This window comes from Melanotaenia boesemani, chromosome 7, assembly GCF_017639745.1.
Source record: "Melanotaenia boesemani isolate fMelBoe1 chromosome 7, fMelBoe1.pri, whole genome shotgun sequence".
NCBI classification, from domain to species: Eukaryota; Metazoa; Chordata; class Actinopteri; order Atheriniformes; family Melanotaeniidae; genus Melanotaenia; species Melanotaenia boesemani.
In genome coordinates, this window is record NC_055688.1 from 19292903 (window position 1) to 19309995 (window position 17093).

At 38.4% G+C, this 17093-nt stretch overlaps 1 protein-coding gene across 6 annotated transcripts in view; it reads left to right on the top strand.

Moving 5' to 3' along the window:
* The window catches only part of diaph2 (diaphanous-related formin 2), a 367693-nt gene that overhangs the window by 309143 nt on the left and 41457 nt on the right, over window positions 1-17093 (top strand). For 5 of the 6 annotated variants that reach the window (XM_041989577.1, XM_041989580.1, XM_041989582.1 and 2 more), the window contains 2 exons: window positions 10965-11057; window positions 12034-12099. In XM_041989577.1, coding sequence (XP_041845511.1) covers window positions 10965-11057; window positions 12034-12099 — 159 coding nt within the window. The remainder of the gene's footprint in view (window positions 1-10964; window positions 11058-12033; window positions 12100-17093) is intronic. The other variant, XM_041989581.1, reaches the window with a different exon arrangement.

Genomic DNA, 17093 nt, shown 5'->3' on the forward strand with positions numbered 1-17093 from the left:
GAGCATGGTGGAGCATCTGGACATTTCTTCTCTGAGGGATTTTTGGAGAGATGCAGGCCCCTCTAGTCGCCTGTGCGGCCAGCATCTCCAGGGTCAGTGCCCCCATCTGCGGCGAGTGTCTGACCTTACATGTCAACTGTGTATCCCAGTCAAATTTACTAAGCTTTGAACAGAGCCGGGAAGCACATATGCTTCTTTGAGCACTATGCAACTTGGCATGTAGCACATAAGAATAAACGCACTACCAGGAAATAGAAGTCAGTGGAAGATGTCATGTAGTCCAAGTAGCATTAAAAACTTTTATGAGACGTTTTCCTAAAACAACCTGTAGTTTTCAGTGAATAAGCAGTGTATTAAATTTAAAACCACACCTAGTTCAGCTTTCAGCTTTTTGCGATCTCAAAATGAGTGTTTCCCAACTAAATATAACTTTTTTATGGTACTTTTATCTTTAAATACAGATATTAAAAAATAAAAAAGATAAAAAAAATACCTACAGTTTTAGTAAAAACCCTCAAAAACACACACACATACTGGGAACACTCCACAGATGCTGTTTTATGATTAAGTTTAGCTTACATCATTTTTCACAGAATGAATCTAAGCCCACGCAGCCGCCTCGATCCATTACAACAGCTTGCAGACACCAGAAGGATGCATATCCATACATTGGGTTGCTTTGTGGGAATATTATTGTAATAAATGTGCTCTGGCATGGCATATGTGTTATGATTTAGCAATTGAACGCACATTATAATCATCTCTTATATTGTTGCTTTTGTTCACACAGCATCTGGAAGCTGAACACACACCACAAAATCTATCCTTGTGTTTAAAAAATCACTCAAATGTCTGAATCAGACATCTAAATGTGCACAGCAACAGATGTTAAGATCGTTTTGTAATAATTTAAGTTTGCAAGTGTCAGATATTGTTTGTTGTTCATCCTAAAATAGTTTTGCTGCAGTATATTTTTCATTATATCACTATTGTCTCTGCGTTCTTCCCTTAAGATGTTTTTTTTTTTTTTTTTGAGCTGCTGATCGTTGTTTAGTCGTTCCTCCCTTTCAGTGAGGCCTGCTAGAATGAGGTCTCCGTGTCTCTATGATGCTCTGCAGAGAGCAGTTGGCATGTTGACAATGATGGGTCTGCAGCTTCTATTTATGCCTCCTTCTTGTCAACCTTTCACTCGTCGAGGATGAAATGGTATATGTTTACATAAATAAAAATGGGCTTTTCTCAAAAAAGCACCACATTTACTAAATATGAGCAAAATAGGTCAATCAGATTAGTTAGGTTAGGTCTTGACTGCAGACTGGGGTTTGCATGCTTTTGTACTTTTTATGTATTTATTGAAATACAAGTTTTTAAACGAGCTCTGTTCGACTTGCAACTGCGGAGCTGGTTTTATTCTAAATTTATGATAACATGTTGCTTTAAAAAACATTTTAGATTCACATTTAAAAACTAATCAGTTGCTTTTATTTAGAGAACTTGTTTTAACTCAAAGCACATTCTTACCACAGTTTTCGTTCAAAGCTGTCAGTGGGGTTCTTAATCTTTTTAAAGTAACTTCTAAAAATTCATGTAACTGTGAGTGTGGTATTCTAAACTAAACTGACATATTTCTGTGCAGCTGGCTGACTGCTCATGGCTTGCAGAACCCTGTCAGGAGTGACAGTGCAGAGGCTGTGGATTGATGGCTTTGTGTGACACTGACAGCTGCCAGTAGGCCATCGCATACCTGCGTCGGAGCCATGCCAGCTAGGTGATCTTAGACAAGCGCTGACATGCAGCGGCGGGGTGGACAGGTTGGCTCTCTAAGTTTGCATAGTGCCTCCACAGCACAGCAGACGTGACAAACAATATTACCAGGGGAGATACCTAAGAGAGACGTGAAGGTCAAAGACCCAACGAGATAAAAGAAATGTTTCTGAGAGATTCTTGCTATTCCTCAGCTTAGCTTGGAGAATGAAGCCAGTGTTAGAGCTGAAACTGGCCTTCATGTCAGCTATAGAGCGTGACAAACAGGTAAAGATCTATCAACAATGTAACAATGAAATATGGTATACCTGTTTATTCTTTGAAGTGTAATTTCTATTTCCTTGTATTGATGGCTGTCACGCCGGGTTTTATATAACATTTAATGAGTTAAGAAAAAAAGCAAGTGTCCCTGAAGTCTAGTGCCAAACTTTGAGCAAACTGCTTCTTTTTGCTCCTGTGTTTGAGCTATTTCCACCTAGAGAGCAAACAGTACAATGGACTATCTATGACTGCTGCATACAGATTTCTGAATTGCATAATTACCTTGAAAGACAGGAACAAGGGCGCCAAGATTATCTGCCTGTCATACACCTAGTCTAATAAATAACAGCATATTAGATTGTGCAGTATCTCCAGTCAGAATCAGAATCTGCCCCAAGGCAGCGACGACACAGAGATTCTAGACGGCTGCATCTATACTCAGTCCCATAAGACCAAGCAGCATGAACTGAGATGTTTACGAAAGGAAACTTATTCATAAACAAGTGATATGCAAGGAATAAATACATTTTATTGACTGCAGAATATCATTTTGTAAGTTGAAGTGATAGAATAAAGTAATCATCCACTGCTGCTTTTCCAGAATATATTTCCAGCAAATCAGTGTCAGAATAAGGAAAATAAGCCTCCTTAAAAAAAATAGCATTTTGAAGTTTTTACTAAAATGAAGAAAGTGTGATGGTTTTTGTGTAATTCTCTCTTCCTGCCTCACACTGTAAAGTCATTCCTGATGTTTCCTTTCTCTAACTGCTTTCATGGCTGTTCTTCTGCTTGGCTAATTCAGCCGAAGCACAGTTGAATCTCATTAATTTGTGGGTGGTTCATGTGTCTGATCATCTCCCCTCCCAGATCTGGACCTCACCAGTCACTTTACAGTCAATCAAACCTAATTACCCTCACTACAAAGACCATCAAATCCCATTGTCAAATCCATTTAGCTTCCCCAGACGGCACCGCCTTTCACTGATGCAAACAGCCCATGTGGGGTTTTTGTTCAGATGTTATCTTGATCTGTATTCCAAAACTATGCATCCACTATCCAAATGTGCCACTTGTTTAAAATGTGGAATCACACTTTAATATTAGTAGCAGCTCATTATGCTTCCACTTCAAAATCTATTTAATTACATTAACCATAATTTGATTTAATGACCTTTCTAAAAACAACTACATCTTGAATTTTTGTACAGTAAAAATGTTCTGTTAAATACTTCTCTACCACACAAATTAAATATAAAGCATCGTTGGGTTGTTGACGTTTTAGATGCTTGTGGTTCAGCCAAAATGCGACAAAGCGCTCAGTCACCCCAACTTTATCATCACTGAAATCCAGTCTGTTATCTTTTCATACCATTCTGTGTCCTGTTTATTCTTTAGATTAAAATCATTTTAGCTTTTTGCATAAAAATCATTTTGACTCAAAGCAGCAAGAAGGATGAGGATTACATTAAAGCAATTAAAGGTGTAGGATTTAGCAGCTCCCAGTAGTAGCATTAAGAAAGACACAGCAGCTGATACAACTGCACAGTAAAGCATAATTTCCTGTCAATGATCCAATCTTAGGAGACTAAATTGTCAGTCTGAAATCAACCATACCAGCTTTCAATGTGAATAACAAAAAAAAAAAAAAAAAAAAAAAAAACATGTTCTATAACGATACAGCAGATCAGTAGTAATTAGATGAGCTTAAACAGAAACAAATGACTGAAACTAAACTTTATAGTGAGAGCTGGGTTAAAAGTAAGCACTGTTAAAATGTGGGTCCTGCTGGGAGGTCAGTAGATATGAATATAGGTCAGGGCCTACCATATTGTAGCCTATTTTAGCAGGACCTTGCTTATGGAAGAGGGGTAATAGTGGTCCACTCTGCTGTGAGGGCAGCATCCCCTGGCCCAACTGGCATCCTGACATTGTGACCGCATGTGGCTCAAGGAAAGTGTGTCAACTTAACATCTGTCAAAGCCGGGTTGGAGCTCTCCCTTGTGTGTTGGTGGTGTTACTGGGCAAGCTAGCCAAAAGCAGTGGATAGATGGTGATAGCTGTATGGTAACTGCTGAGGCCCGGAGGCAGCAGAAGTAAATGATAGCAGAGGAAAGAGACTACTGATGGCTGTGTTGCAAGTAACTGTCTCTCCTCCGCCTCTTCGCATCTTCCCAGCCTCCCCTCCCTACTGTTTCACACTTGGGGCCTGGCAGCATCCATCCAGATGGAGGGTTTATTTTTGTTTTTGTTTGTTTACTTATTCATGCATCCATCTATTCGGGGCATCGCTGGGGCTTTTGCTCCACCACAGAATGCAAATCGCCACGGCGGCTAATCCACTTTCATCTCTCCCTTGTTGACATCCAACTTCTCGGCACGTTTCTCCCAGTCTTTCTCAGCCAGGACATATCGTGTTTTTTTTTTTTTTTTGAGAGAGAGAGATCCAGCCTGCAGTGACCAGGCCAACCAAACTCCAACACTTCTCTCACTACTTAATGCATGAGAAATATGACTCACCTTTCACCTCCTACCCACCTTTGCCAATTTGAAGACATCCTTTCCAATCTCCACATCTCTCCACATCTTTCTACCCCCCCCCCCCCCCCCCCCCCCCCCCCCCCCCCAGGCCCCTGGCGCCAAGGAGGGAATAACACAGTAGCCGCACTTCCATTCCTCCTGGTATGGATATCTGTGGGAGCTTTTGTAATTTAATTAAGGAGGACATGAGTGGGTTTGCTCATCAAGTTTGTCTTTTTTATTTGCCATCTTACCCTTCCATCCCCATCCCTCCTCTTTTATCTAAAGTGAACTAGGATCTATGCACACATGGACACACATAACGAAGCAAATTACAGCCTGGAGATTCTTTGGGAAGTTTTTCAGATCATTGTGTCAAAGTTTTACCAATAGTCAGGTGGCTGGACAGCAGAGCTGGGGTAAAAGAAAGCAGAGAAGGAAAAACAAAGGAAAGGTATCTAACAGGTGCATGAATGCTGTGCTTCAGGCACTTGTGTTCTCTGTGCTCTCTATGGCAGTAATGGTGTCTGTCTGTCCCGGTCTTAGGAGCTGCTGGGAAAGCAGGGAAGAAGGGCGAGTCGAGGGCGCCTCTGTTCAAAGTTAGACATTTAAAAAGCAGGAAACAGCGCAGTAAGAGGAAGGGGGTGTTGAGTAATGCAGGTGGCCGTGTAAATCTAAGTGGCTGTGGTTGAATTCAGGTGTGAAAATAACACAAAACCAGGTGCATACAAGTGAGTGCAGAGATAGGGGTTGAGATTAAAAGAAAGTGTGGTTTCTGCCTCTTCGTCTGTCCACAAAGCAGCACCCCCTCCTTCCACCGAGGCCTTTGTTTCACGGCTAATGGTCCAGGTTAATTGCACAGGTGACTGTCTGTGGGGGAACAGATGGGCTCATATGTGTTCAAAAACAATCTGTAGCAAGCAAAAAAAAAAAAAAAGAAAGAAAAAAACAGATATTCCTCTCCTCTCCATCCACTTTTCTTTCTCATCTTCTCGATTGGAGTCATAGAGGGTGACTGGGGTGAGGTTAAGCTCTCACTGTGTCCCTCTCTCACAATGGCTTTAATTTATCAAGCACAAGGCCTGTAAGCTCTCATTAGATCTCATTAGGGAGAAAATTAGACTCTAGAATTTGCTAGTAGTAGTGGATAGTGGGTAACAGACAACTCTTAAATGAGTGGTTTTGATTTTGTTCAGGAGAAAGCTGTTATAATAAACATTCACAAGAAACTGTTTTTAGCTGCAATTGATTTAAATATGCATCTATATGAAAAGATTTAGATATACTCAACTAACATGCCTGTGGGATTACGAGTTTTACTTGTGACATAAAGGATGTCATATTTTGTATTACATTAGAATCCCATATAGTAGGCAGAACACTCTTATTTGTTTCTCCTTTCCCCCATGAATCATCAGGGCTACATGTCAAAAAATTGAGTTCTCAATCGATTCACTGAGTTTTTTCTTCCCAGCAAAACATGCAGGAGATGACAGATAGCAAATTGAATTTATGAACAGGGTTTGTTGACATTGTTGTATAATTATAGGAATGTCATGCCTTTAGAGTTTAAAGAGTGCCCAACATCATTTTATGTTTTGTTTTATTCTTTTTTTTTTTTTTTTTGCTTTGATGATTGAGTGAAAAGCTTTGTCGTGTCTTTGAGGTGACAGCTGTTCTTTTTTCCTTGAGTGTTTAAAATGACTGATGGCAGTTAAAAAAAGAGGGGTGGAAAAGAGACTTTGTTTGTATGGAGGCTGTGTACATTAAGATGCACAGCAATATTAAAAAAGTAAATTAATTTAAGGTCTTAATCTGAACAAGGACACCGTGTTAATAGCATATTTTTCCCCATCACCATAATCTTTTTCATGTCGCATTAGGAGTGAGAAATAATGGGTCATGTTTTTTGGTGTATGCTGAGTTTAGTCACATTATTTAGACGTGTACACCTCAATTGCAATATTATGTCCTAACAGAGTTTTCACAGCACTTTTAGCCTCCAGCAGAATTAGTTCACAACAAAACGCCCATGGGTGTTTGGGTGGAAGTAGAAGCCCAAGTAATGTTCCATGTTTTGTGGAATACTCGTGTAATCTGATATAAAGAAAACTATTAGGGTGAAAAAAATTTTAGTGGTGTAAGAGGACAAATTGTGCTTTGAGGTTTAAATTTTTTTTTTCTTTCATCATTTGTCGTGTTGTTTTTTTTTTAAAAACAAATTTAAAAGAAAAATTCTTAATTGGCTCTTACATTTTCATTTACAATTTATTTACACATATGGGTTCCACCTTATTGGCACAACAATAATGTACTCACTGCTTTTCACCTTTGTGATAACAATCACAATAACAATCACAGCTGAGGAAAATTCGTAGCCACAGCATGAGCCGCACATAATCCCAGCAACATTAACATTACAATCTTTATACTTAGCAGTCCAGAAAAAAAGTTGTAAGTTCTGTATTAGACTTAAATCGTTTGCCACCCAAAAGTGTTCTCCAGCAAAGAAATCACCAATTTTTTAGCTTTGTTGGCTCCAGGGTGGTATAGACACTGCAAAGATCCATGTCCCATCTAATAATACAAAATGGTAATAAAGTAAAATATGATCTATCTAGTTTAGATGCATTGTACATTTACATAATTGGTAGTATTATCTAAAGTTTTCATCAGACTGTCTGTGACAAGTAAACTCAAACATATATGCAACTCATGTTTACAACCTAATCAGAATATCGTTGTTTTTAGAATGAAAATTAGCCATATCCAGAGATGTGTTTCTCTTGTGAACAACTTTGCTTGAAACCTGAGTTAATCTGTTTTTGTCCATAGCTGCCTAAAACACAGGACACCCCACTGACATTAGCCGGTCTTTCTCAATTTTACTTCCTCTAGCTTCTTACTTTCTCTAGCTTCTTACTCTCCTCTTACCTTCTTTCTATGTCAGAGTTATTCACAGAATATCAGCCAAGAATCTACACCAGTGGCTTCCTGTAGCTCCAGTCCTTAAGAGCCAGAGTCCTGCAGTTTTTCAGTGTTTTATTTCTTCAGTCATTGTGCAGAACTCCATAGGCTGCTGGATCCATTTCGTTTGAGTCAGGTGTGTTGAAGCAGGGAAACATTAAAAACCTGCAAGACTGCGGCTCTCAAAGGACGGACTTTGGACACACCCTATCTACACCAAACATTTAGCTTTGATAAGCAGAGCCAATCCTGCTGCAAATAAACAGCACACATTTGTATCACTTTAAACTTGTGGCAGGTATAACTGTAGCTGAGGGTCTGTGTGCCTGCGCTCACACGCTGCAGTGTATGTTTTAGAAATAATTAAATGTCACAGAGCTCAAGTTGTCAAGTATCCAGGAAGATGTTTTATGACCTTGTGTCTTGCCTTGCTCCATTATTCCCCCTCAATAACCCACTCCACCACATGCACCACTGCACCCACAGAAACTCTTCACGTCTCTCCCTTGCTGCCTTATGTATCTCCCCCACCCCAACCTCATCCCCTGCATTCTTCCTCCTCCTACCTCATTTCATCTTTACAGTTTTTCTCCCCGATGGTGACACTTAAAGTGTCTGTGCTTATTCTTTTCCTATCCCTCCCTCTCCTCCCTTTGCTGGTGTCGACATTCGACTTAGTGTTCTGCTCCTGGGATTGGTGACTGGTACATTGAAACTGCTTTTTTACTGCCTGTATTTTTTTTCTCTCTTAGCAAAAACTAATCTGATGTGTGAAGTTTTTATGGCAATCCTGCTGAGAGCACATTGCTCTTGTTGCTCCTCCTAATTAGAAAATGTGATAGTACTGCTTGTAAATATATCGCAGACTGAGTCTATCCCCAGGGCTCACGGTTACATTTGGCACAGCCTCTAGGTTCAGGTATCACCAGAAACCCAGGTAAAATGTGAGGAGGAGGATTGCAAGTAGGAAGGAATCAGAGAGAGAGATAAGGAGCATGTACACCATCTTTCTGGCAGTTTCATAGAGCTTTATTTTTCATCTTTAAAGGTTTAACTTTTTAAGATATTACCTAGAAGTTTAAAAAAAAAAAAAGAAAAAGCTGCAACCATGTTCCACACTTCCACGTGCTTTAATAAGATCATTAAAGGACCCCAAGGCTGTCGGTTAAGGGTGCCCACCAAGGTGTTTCATTACTGGAAGGGTTTGTCAATGTCTTGGGTCTTAGCTCATCTTAACCCATTTAGAAAGCAATTTCCTGTGAGCAGAGGGGATCTTTCCTCCTGAGAAAGATCTTTGGGCATAAAGGGTTAGCTTTTCTATAATTCCTCACTATGCTGTGTATCATAGCTGCTAATGAGAAGCAGATGAATATTTGGCTCAGGTTTAACAGCTCAATATAAGACGTGTGAATTAGAGGAGCAAGGAGGAATGTCCGCTAAAGGCAGCAATGTTACAGTAAGTAATTAAAAAAGTTTGCTTTGAGGATTACTTGAATAAGTGTAGTAAAATAAAATCCAGACTAAATGCTTACCTTGTCTTTGCAGAATAACTATAGTTTTGTGAGAAACTTTAGACACTCTCAAGGCTCATTTGTGAGAATGTCTCGATGCCCGAGTTTAAGCTTTGGACAGCTTAGGACATAGTTAATTGAGCACTGTGAAGTGACAGGGGAGTATGTTTCCCATTTTAGTCATTTTGGTTCTTTGTGTCTGCCGTCCTGAACCCCAGTCTTCCACAGCTCCCATGTCCTAGCCATTACAAATGATGAATTGTGCTACAGTTAAACTGGAAGTAGGACAAATTGATCAAAGTGTCAGGTGCCCCATGTGATGTTCAGGTCTACATGAAGAAGGCAGTGAAGAAGGAGCTATCACAAAGTTTCTTGTGGCTTGGCTGTTGTAGATAAATGTTTACCTGCCACTTAACACATCCTCCTTCTGTCCGACTTACAATGTGTTCCTGCTAGCCCACATATGAAGGACTGACTAGAGATCTCGGGAGCTGATATAGAAGTACAAGTTGTTCAACATATTCTTCTTCAGGTCCACAGGACACAAAACCCATGGTCGCCTTTTTAAACCAATGAGCTTGCTATCTGAGGTGTAGTGCTGCAATTCTAGATAAGCACTACTTGGCTCAGCTTTGGTTTTGTTCAGATAAAGCTGGTCTAATTAAGCTTGATTTAATCAGGATTGCTTTTAAGCACAGCACACAGCCGGAACAGATACTTTGATTTCAAAGTAGCCCTTGGGAAGGACTTCAGGAAAAAAGAGAGAATAAGATAGAGTAAAATTAGCAAGCACGACTTAAGAGTTTTTTTTTTTATTATTTGCATAAAGGCATGTTTCTATTCTTAGTTGTACAGTCTATTTTTTCTTTTTTTTTTAACTTGTGTGACTAACTGCAGGTTGGGTGGTTTGTTGCTGGAGAAGAAGGGAACAACATGGTGGGACTTTCAGTAATTTTCTGTTGTAGTGGTGAAATGTGCCACTTCATTTATAAAATGGCACGCAATACAATGCCAAGGTACTCAGTTTGCTGAAACTAACTTTTTTTTTTTTCCTCTTGTTTAAAAGTTTCCCTTTGTCTGTAAGCACATAGCAAGAACAAGATGCTAAACATTGAGGAAGCGCTAGTTAAATCATACCTGCAAAAGAATTGATTGCCAAGTCTAGTTCTAGCTCCATAATAACTCACCCTAATGATCGTGGTTTAAAATAATGTCTATTTTGGACCAGAATGATAAAAAGGTCGCCCCTCTGACTCATTAGTATTAAAGCTTAAAGATAGATGACCCAGATATGGAACCTATGCTTTTTTTTTTATTTTTTTATTTTTAACTCTGTAACCGCCGAGTGGTATGCTGCATTTGCATACTGTGATGTTGGTACAGATAGTAATGCTGTTTGCTTTATAGCAAGTGCACCTTAAATGCTGACTGTCTTCACTTCTCTGCTTTCATGGGTCCACAGGACAGCTGGAATGGTTTGCAGGGACAGTGTTTTTCGAAGACTGGTCCCAGTGTCATTGACTGAACAATGATAGAGCATCCTAGTATCGAACTGCTCCAAACTAAATCTTTGTAAAGAGCCCTTGCCTTCTCTGCATTAGCCTCATAAAGAATATCTGTCAGTGATCGTCACTGGACGCTTTCATCCTGAGGCTCCTCGAAAAAGGCTCCACAAGAAATAAAGACAATCCTGAGTGAAAGGCCTCTCTCAGAACTAGTACACTTTGAAGGGCTGTTTAAAACTCATTCAAAATCAAAGTGATTTCTATTTTATCTTTATTAATTCATAAACCTGTTGTAAAAAAGGCATCCAAAAGAGTTGGAAACATTAGACCTTGGAGCAGGCAGGTTTGTGTTTATCTGTAAAGATTGTGTTAAGTACTTCATGCTGCTTTGTTAATGTACATCTCCTCCTATAACATCGTCTTATCTGTTGTCTTACAGAAGGAGATGAAACTGGTGTGATGGACAGCCTTATGGAAGCTCTACAGTCTGGGGCAGCCTTCCGTGATCGACGAAAACGAACACCACGCAATGGTAAGCACAAGGAAAGCATCGTTATCATGGCGTTCCACTTATCAATGCCATTTATTTACAGCAAAATGGCTGGCTGCTGACCACCCTGAAAATGAAACTGATTGATCCACAAGTATAGCTTCAACATGTGTAGATTTCTACACACTCACGAGTGTCTCAGTGAAGGCCGAAAGAAATGCATTGTCCCTTTTCCATTTATAAAACACTTAGCAATGGGGCCGTGGCTGATTTAGTGTAATCCTCGTGTTAATGTATTCCATTCTGCCATGATGAATGGGCCATGCCCAGGGGACTACCACCTAGCAGGAGTGTGAGGGTAAATTGATATTGAAGTTCCACAGAGGAGCCACAGGTGCTCACAGATTTTCTTAGCTAGAAAAATAAAAGTAATTTTGTAAATTAAAGTCTGCACCTATATATATACACTACAAATTAAAAGTTTGGACACACTTTTCCATTAGACCTAATGGTGAACCTAGTCATAATTTATTATTAAGTTCTACCTTGAGTGGTTTCAATGAAAAGCTTGTTTTAGACCAAAACATTTCAGTACTTTTTAACTCTTGTTTACTTATTCACTCATTTACATTCTAATGGGAAAAAAATAACCTTTTGAAGAAAGTATGGATAAAATCTTGTATGCAGTGTGGCTAGAAAAACATACAGGTGTATAACAACTCTTACTCCCTTCTTGTTTTCACAGCTTTATTTCTGCTCTTTAATAAACAGGCTGCATCGTCATTCCATATTTCTATATTTGGGTTTATTGTGTGTTTGCTTTTCTTATCCAACTATGTGGGTGTAGCAGCAAACTTCAAGATATTTTGTTTCCTATTTTCTTCTGGGAGTGGTTTTCTTTCAATTTATCAAATGTGTCACCTCTGATGCATTTTTCTCTTCCTCTCCCCTTGTCTTCTTCCCATTTTTCCTTTTTATTTTATTCATTTATATTTTTTTACCACCAACATTGCTACAGGTGATCAAAGCCCCTCCAGTCCATCCTCTCGGTGGCCGGGTGCTAACTATGGTAACAGAACTCTAGGTGTGTGTTTATTTAACTACCTTTTTAACACCGATCCAACATCATGTTGCTTCACAATGCTGTGCTCCTGGCTGAATAACTCGCATGTCCTTCCTGTCAGACTCCTCAAGCTGAGCTGCTCTTCAACAATTCAGAGTTTTGTGCTAAGTCCCTACATTTAGAAATAAAGATATTAAAAGATATTTTATGTAAGAAGGACTGTACTTAAGAAAAAAAAAATGAAACTGTATTAGTATTAACAAGTCCTGTTCATGTATTTGAACATATTTTAGAGTTCTGCATGGGTATAACGGAAACACAGGCAAGGTAAGGCAACTGTGTTTTTAGCTAATAGGTATAAACCACAGATTCATATACTAAATGGTGTCATGTGCATATTACAAGCAGAAATTAGAACACATGTCAAAACCAGTAAATGTTACCGGCATTTATGACAGCTGGAGTTAAAAATAACAGAAGTCTACCCACAGGATAAACTGATTAATTGATACATAGATTAAATATTTTGAATCCTCATGTTTCTATATCAGTCCACACAATTTGACCAACAGTTAAACCTGTCAACCACACACGTTGTGTCATTGTGTTTAGTAATGCCAAAACACAACCAACTAGGAACACTGTGTGAATACCTGTGAAGTCCAGTAAAATAAAGCACACCTGTGTGGAAGGTATGCACATTGTTTTTCCCCCCATGATTCTAATATGTTAAATCCTGTAATATATGATCTTCACATTGGTCATGAAGGTAGAAAGATATTCACTCAGCACATTGTCTAAATTTTGGAGCAGCTACAGTTGTTATCTTGTTCATTGCACTACCTTCTGGAACACACTGTCACAGCATGATATCACTTTCTGTCTTATAGCAATGTTTAGGAAATACTCTGTGGGACAGGTCTGTAGATCTCCATGTTTTCACCACTCACATTGTTTATGTGTGTTATTCTGCTTTTCCCCTATATTACTGGTAAATGTCAAACTGATATGCAACAGCATGAAGGATTGTTGACTTTCATACTATGCAGGCTGTCTTACTGTTATGTGTTTTTTGAGTTGCGGTTGTGCATGTCCAAGTACCTGACATTATACTGGTTTATCATGAATTTTATTTAATGTTTTTTTATTTATTTTTTTTACACAGAAGAGCCTACTTTAAACCAACAACTTCAAACCAACAATAAACAGATGAAGAGTTTTAGTTTAATGAAGCTAAACAGTAGACAAGCTGCCACTTGACAGCAAAAACTGTCTTTGAAAATGTGGAATATTTCTACTTTGATGGAATGAAGCTAATGCTAGAACTTGAGAAATGGAAGTACAAATACATATAGCGTTACTTACCTTCATGCACAACACAATGCAATTAGATGCACTGGTGGTTTGTAATGGCAGGTATAGTTCTTATACACCAACAGACCCTTGTTCATTAATTAAGATAAGATAAGCTGGGCATTTCTGCTACACTTAAATGTCATGTAGTACTTCTCTTTAAATTTAAGCATTTCACTGTTCCGTATGAAAGATAGTAATTTAAGTATTACAGAGTATGAGATGAAGGGCATAGGGAACAAAAGGAAGCATTTCTCTTGCTCTGAAGTTCATTAGCGTCTCACTAAGTGAATAGAGCATGGAGAAGAAATGTAGCTCTTTTGTCTTTTGATGGTTTATATTTGGTAATAATGAGCAGTAGTCCCAAACTTAAAACTTATTGATATGGTATGCATACCTGCTGACAAAGAGGTCTGCCTGCCCTACCCTGCTTGCTATGAATAAATCAAAGGGGATAAGATCAAGTTGCTTGGCCTTCCTGTGTTGGCCCAACACAGGCCCAACACAGGGAAGTAGTTACAGGAGATCAAAGTATAGCAAAATACATGTTAATATGTCTTTATACTATAAACGATATTTTGTAAGCCTGGGACCTATTTTCCTTTTTTTTTTCTGTGTTTGACAACAAAAATTGATGCAGTGGTTGAATTTCCTGAATAGCATTGTGAATCAGACTCTTCCCAGCACATTTTTCCTCCTAAAGAAGACCATTGCAAAGCTACCAAAATGTATTATGCACTGACAGCTCCCTGTTTACTGATATAGAGCCCAATACTGGTTGATAAACGGCTGCATGGATTCTGTACTCTGAGGTGAGAAAATCCTTTTGACGTGCTGATTCCATGGATTTTTTCCTAAATGGAATCTGGAAATTAATTCTGCTACTATAGAACATAAGTGGAATTTGTCTCATGTATTGTTACGGAACAAACATAAATATTTACTCAGAGATTAAGAGTTTTTTTCTTTTTTTTTTTGTTGTTTTTTACCCGGGGGAGTTCTTAAGTACATCTCAAAGAGAAATAATTTAGTACTCCACTGATGGAGTGACAAAAGGCACAGAAGTAAGTCTCTGGAAGTCTCTGGTGGGTTGATGCGTGTGTGTACATAGTGGTAAGTGGAGATTTTTCTTCATAATTTAAATAATGATGCTGTAGTCTTTGGGTTAGTACAACACTGTCAATGATTATGTACCCTAGTTTGGCACATTGTGTTTGGAGGACTGATGGAATTTTAGTCTCTAAATTTACTGGTAAAAAGGATCTTGTAGCAATTTTATCAGACAGTTTGCCAAATCTATTCAATCCCACTTGTCATGTCGGTTGTAATCTCATGCTTTAAAGCTTGATTAACCTCCTGTCATCCTTAAGCAAGCAGCGTGCACCAGAGAGATTCTGTCAGAGTCGCACTAGAATCTTCACTAACGTCAAAAGGACTTCATTTACACCCAGCATGCCGTTCTTTTTCATCCTTTAGGCTAAACTGCACTTAGCCAGACTACCTCAAGTGTCAGACTGAGCACAATTCTAGGTGCTGCCAGTCACAATTACACCCAATTCAAAAAGCATTTCCTATTTCCTTCTCTCCACTTTGTATAAGATGGAAAATCTAACCCCAGGGGCCATAGTCATGTGTTATGCAATTACACCAGCCGCTCCTAATTCAACAGTAACAGGATGGATTGATGGAGCCCACAGAAGCCCCGTTTCTGCATCGGGTTCAGTCTAATTCCAGGAACCTTATTTGCTCATTTTCTCCCCCTCCCCCTCGCGACTTCTTCTTAATTATAATGAGGGATCTAAGCATAGCATTTTTATGATACACACTCAAGATTTACCATATAAGGTTCTCTGTCCTACAGACTGGATTCACACACGAACATGTCTTCTATGCACACGAACATCCTATATGCAAACTCTATGATTGGAGGATACAGGACTGAGGAATTTTCTTTGTTTAAACCATATATAAGACAGAACGACACATCAGGTCTTTGGGTCTTCGTCCTGGCTTTGGGACCTCCAGGTTTTGCTGCAGAAATCTGTTTTGATGTCTGAACTTTTGTAATAAACTTCTTTTTAGTATTCAAGTCAGCGTCCAGAGACGTTTTTGCCTAAAGCCAATTTTTCCACATCTCCTTATCAAGATACATCAATAACTTCTCTGTTAACAATTCAAATGAACAACATTCAGATGCATTTCAGTGTATTGTATTCTCAGTTTTCCATATAGCTGCACATAGCTACCTCAACAACTACTTGAACTCTTCTATAAACAAGCAAGAAGATCAGTCTGTTTTTTCTTTTTTTTTATATTGGAAATTTCGTTAAAATCCATAAACGTTATTGAAAACCAAGTAAAGAAACTTAAGAGATTTAAATGAAAATGTGGAATATGTCTTGGAAATTTAAGAATATTTTAAAATGTCAAGAACTGTTTTAGTGAAAAACTTTTTTTTTTTTTTTTCCTGCTCAAGCTTTTTAAGGGTGGTCCAAAATCACATTTCATTGCTGCAGGGGGCTGTGACCAAATGGCAATCAAAAACACCGCACTTTTAGCCCAAAAACATTACATATAGGTCTACAATGATACATTACACTAGAAACTAGCTATCAACCCTGTTTCCTTTCATTAAGGAAATGCCTTTTCTCTGGACACCAGAATTTGCAGAACATGTGCCATCTATTTACACTGTGGAGGAATAAGGAGAAGTAAAAAACTATTTTAATTATATGAAGAGTGAAGCTGAAATCCAAAACCATCTGGCAACACATCAGCTTTGAATCGCACTTAAGTAACACTCAGCTCAGAGAATTAGATTTATGCTTGGTGGAGTGAAAGGTCAAATTAACTGAATTACTGTGGTTTTTTTTAAGAGATTGTATGTGCATGCACTAGTGTTATACACCATGAATCAATTTTTTGAAGAGCCAACAAATTCATGAGTTCTGTGAGTAAACTATGGTTAGTGGAGATTAAATTACTATCTACATGGCATCTTTGTGATTTCTTACAATAAGCAGTTTACTTCAGTTAAAATGAACTGCATTTTATTTACCTCATTATTATTTTTATCAATCGTGGGTTTTTTTTTCCTTTTTATTTGTTGTTTGTTTATTTTTTGTTCATGGAATAAAGGTGAGAGACTCTTAGCTATTAAATTTTCATAAAATTTTAGTGACACTTTTTTTTCAAGTATTACGGTCAAAGTTAAAAACAGTTAATGGCTTCGTCAGAATTGTCAGCATGTCAAATTTGTATGAATTTATATGGTTCTTGCTTCCTCGTAAGTTCATGAAATCCAAGATGCTCATAGATTTCTGCTTTGAAAACATTACTGATTTAGTTTTTAGTTGCTTTCTTTGGAATTACTTACTACTGACCACTGCCTACATCTACAAATTACTCAATATATAGTAGCATTAGGATAATATACCATTGAAATTCAGTCCAAGACCCTCCTAAGATAACCACTTTTTCAGTTTTCCAGTACATGAACTCAACCTGACAATGTCCAAAGCTGTTCTGTTGAGAGCTGAACGTCAAACACAGCAGATTATAATTATGTGTGGGCTGAAACTTCACTGAATTGAAGCAGACTTCAACACCTGCATTGTGTATAATGTTTGTATTTTTCTCCCTTTAACCACCTATAATGTAAT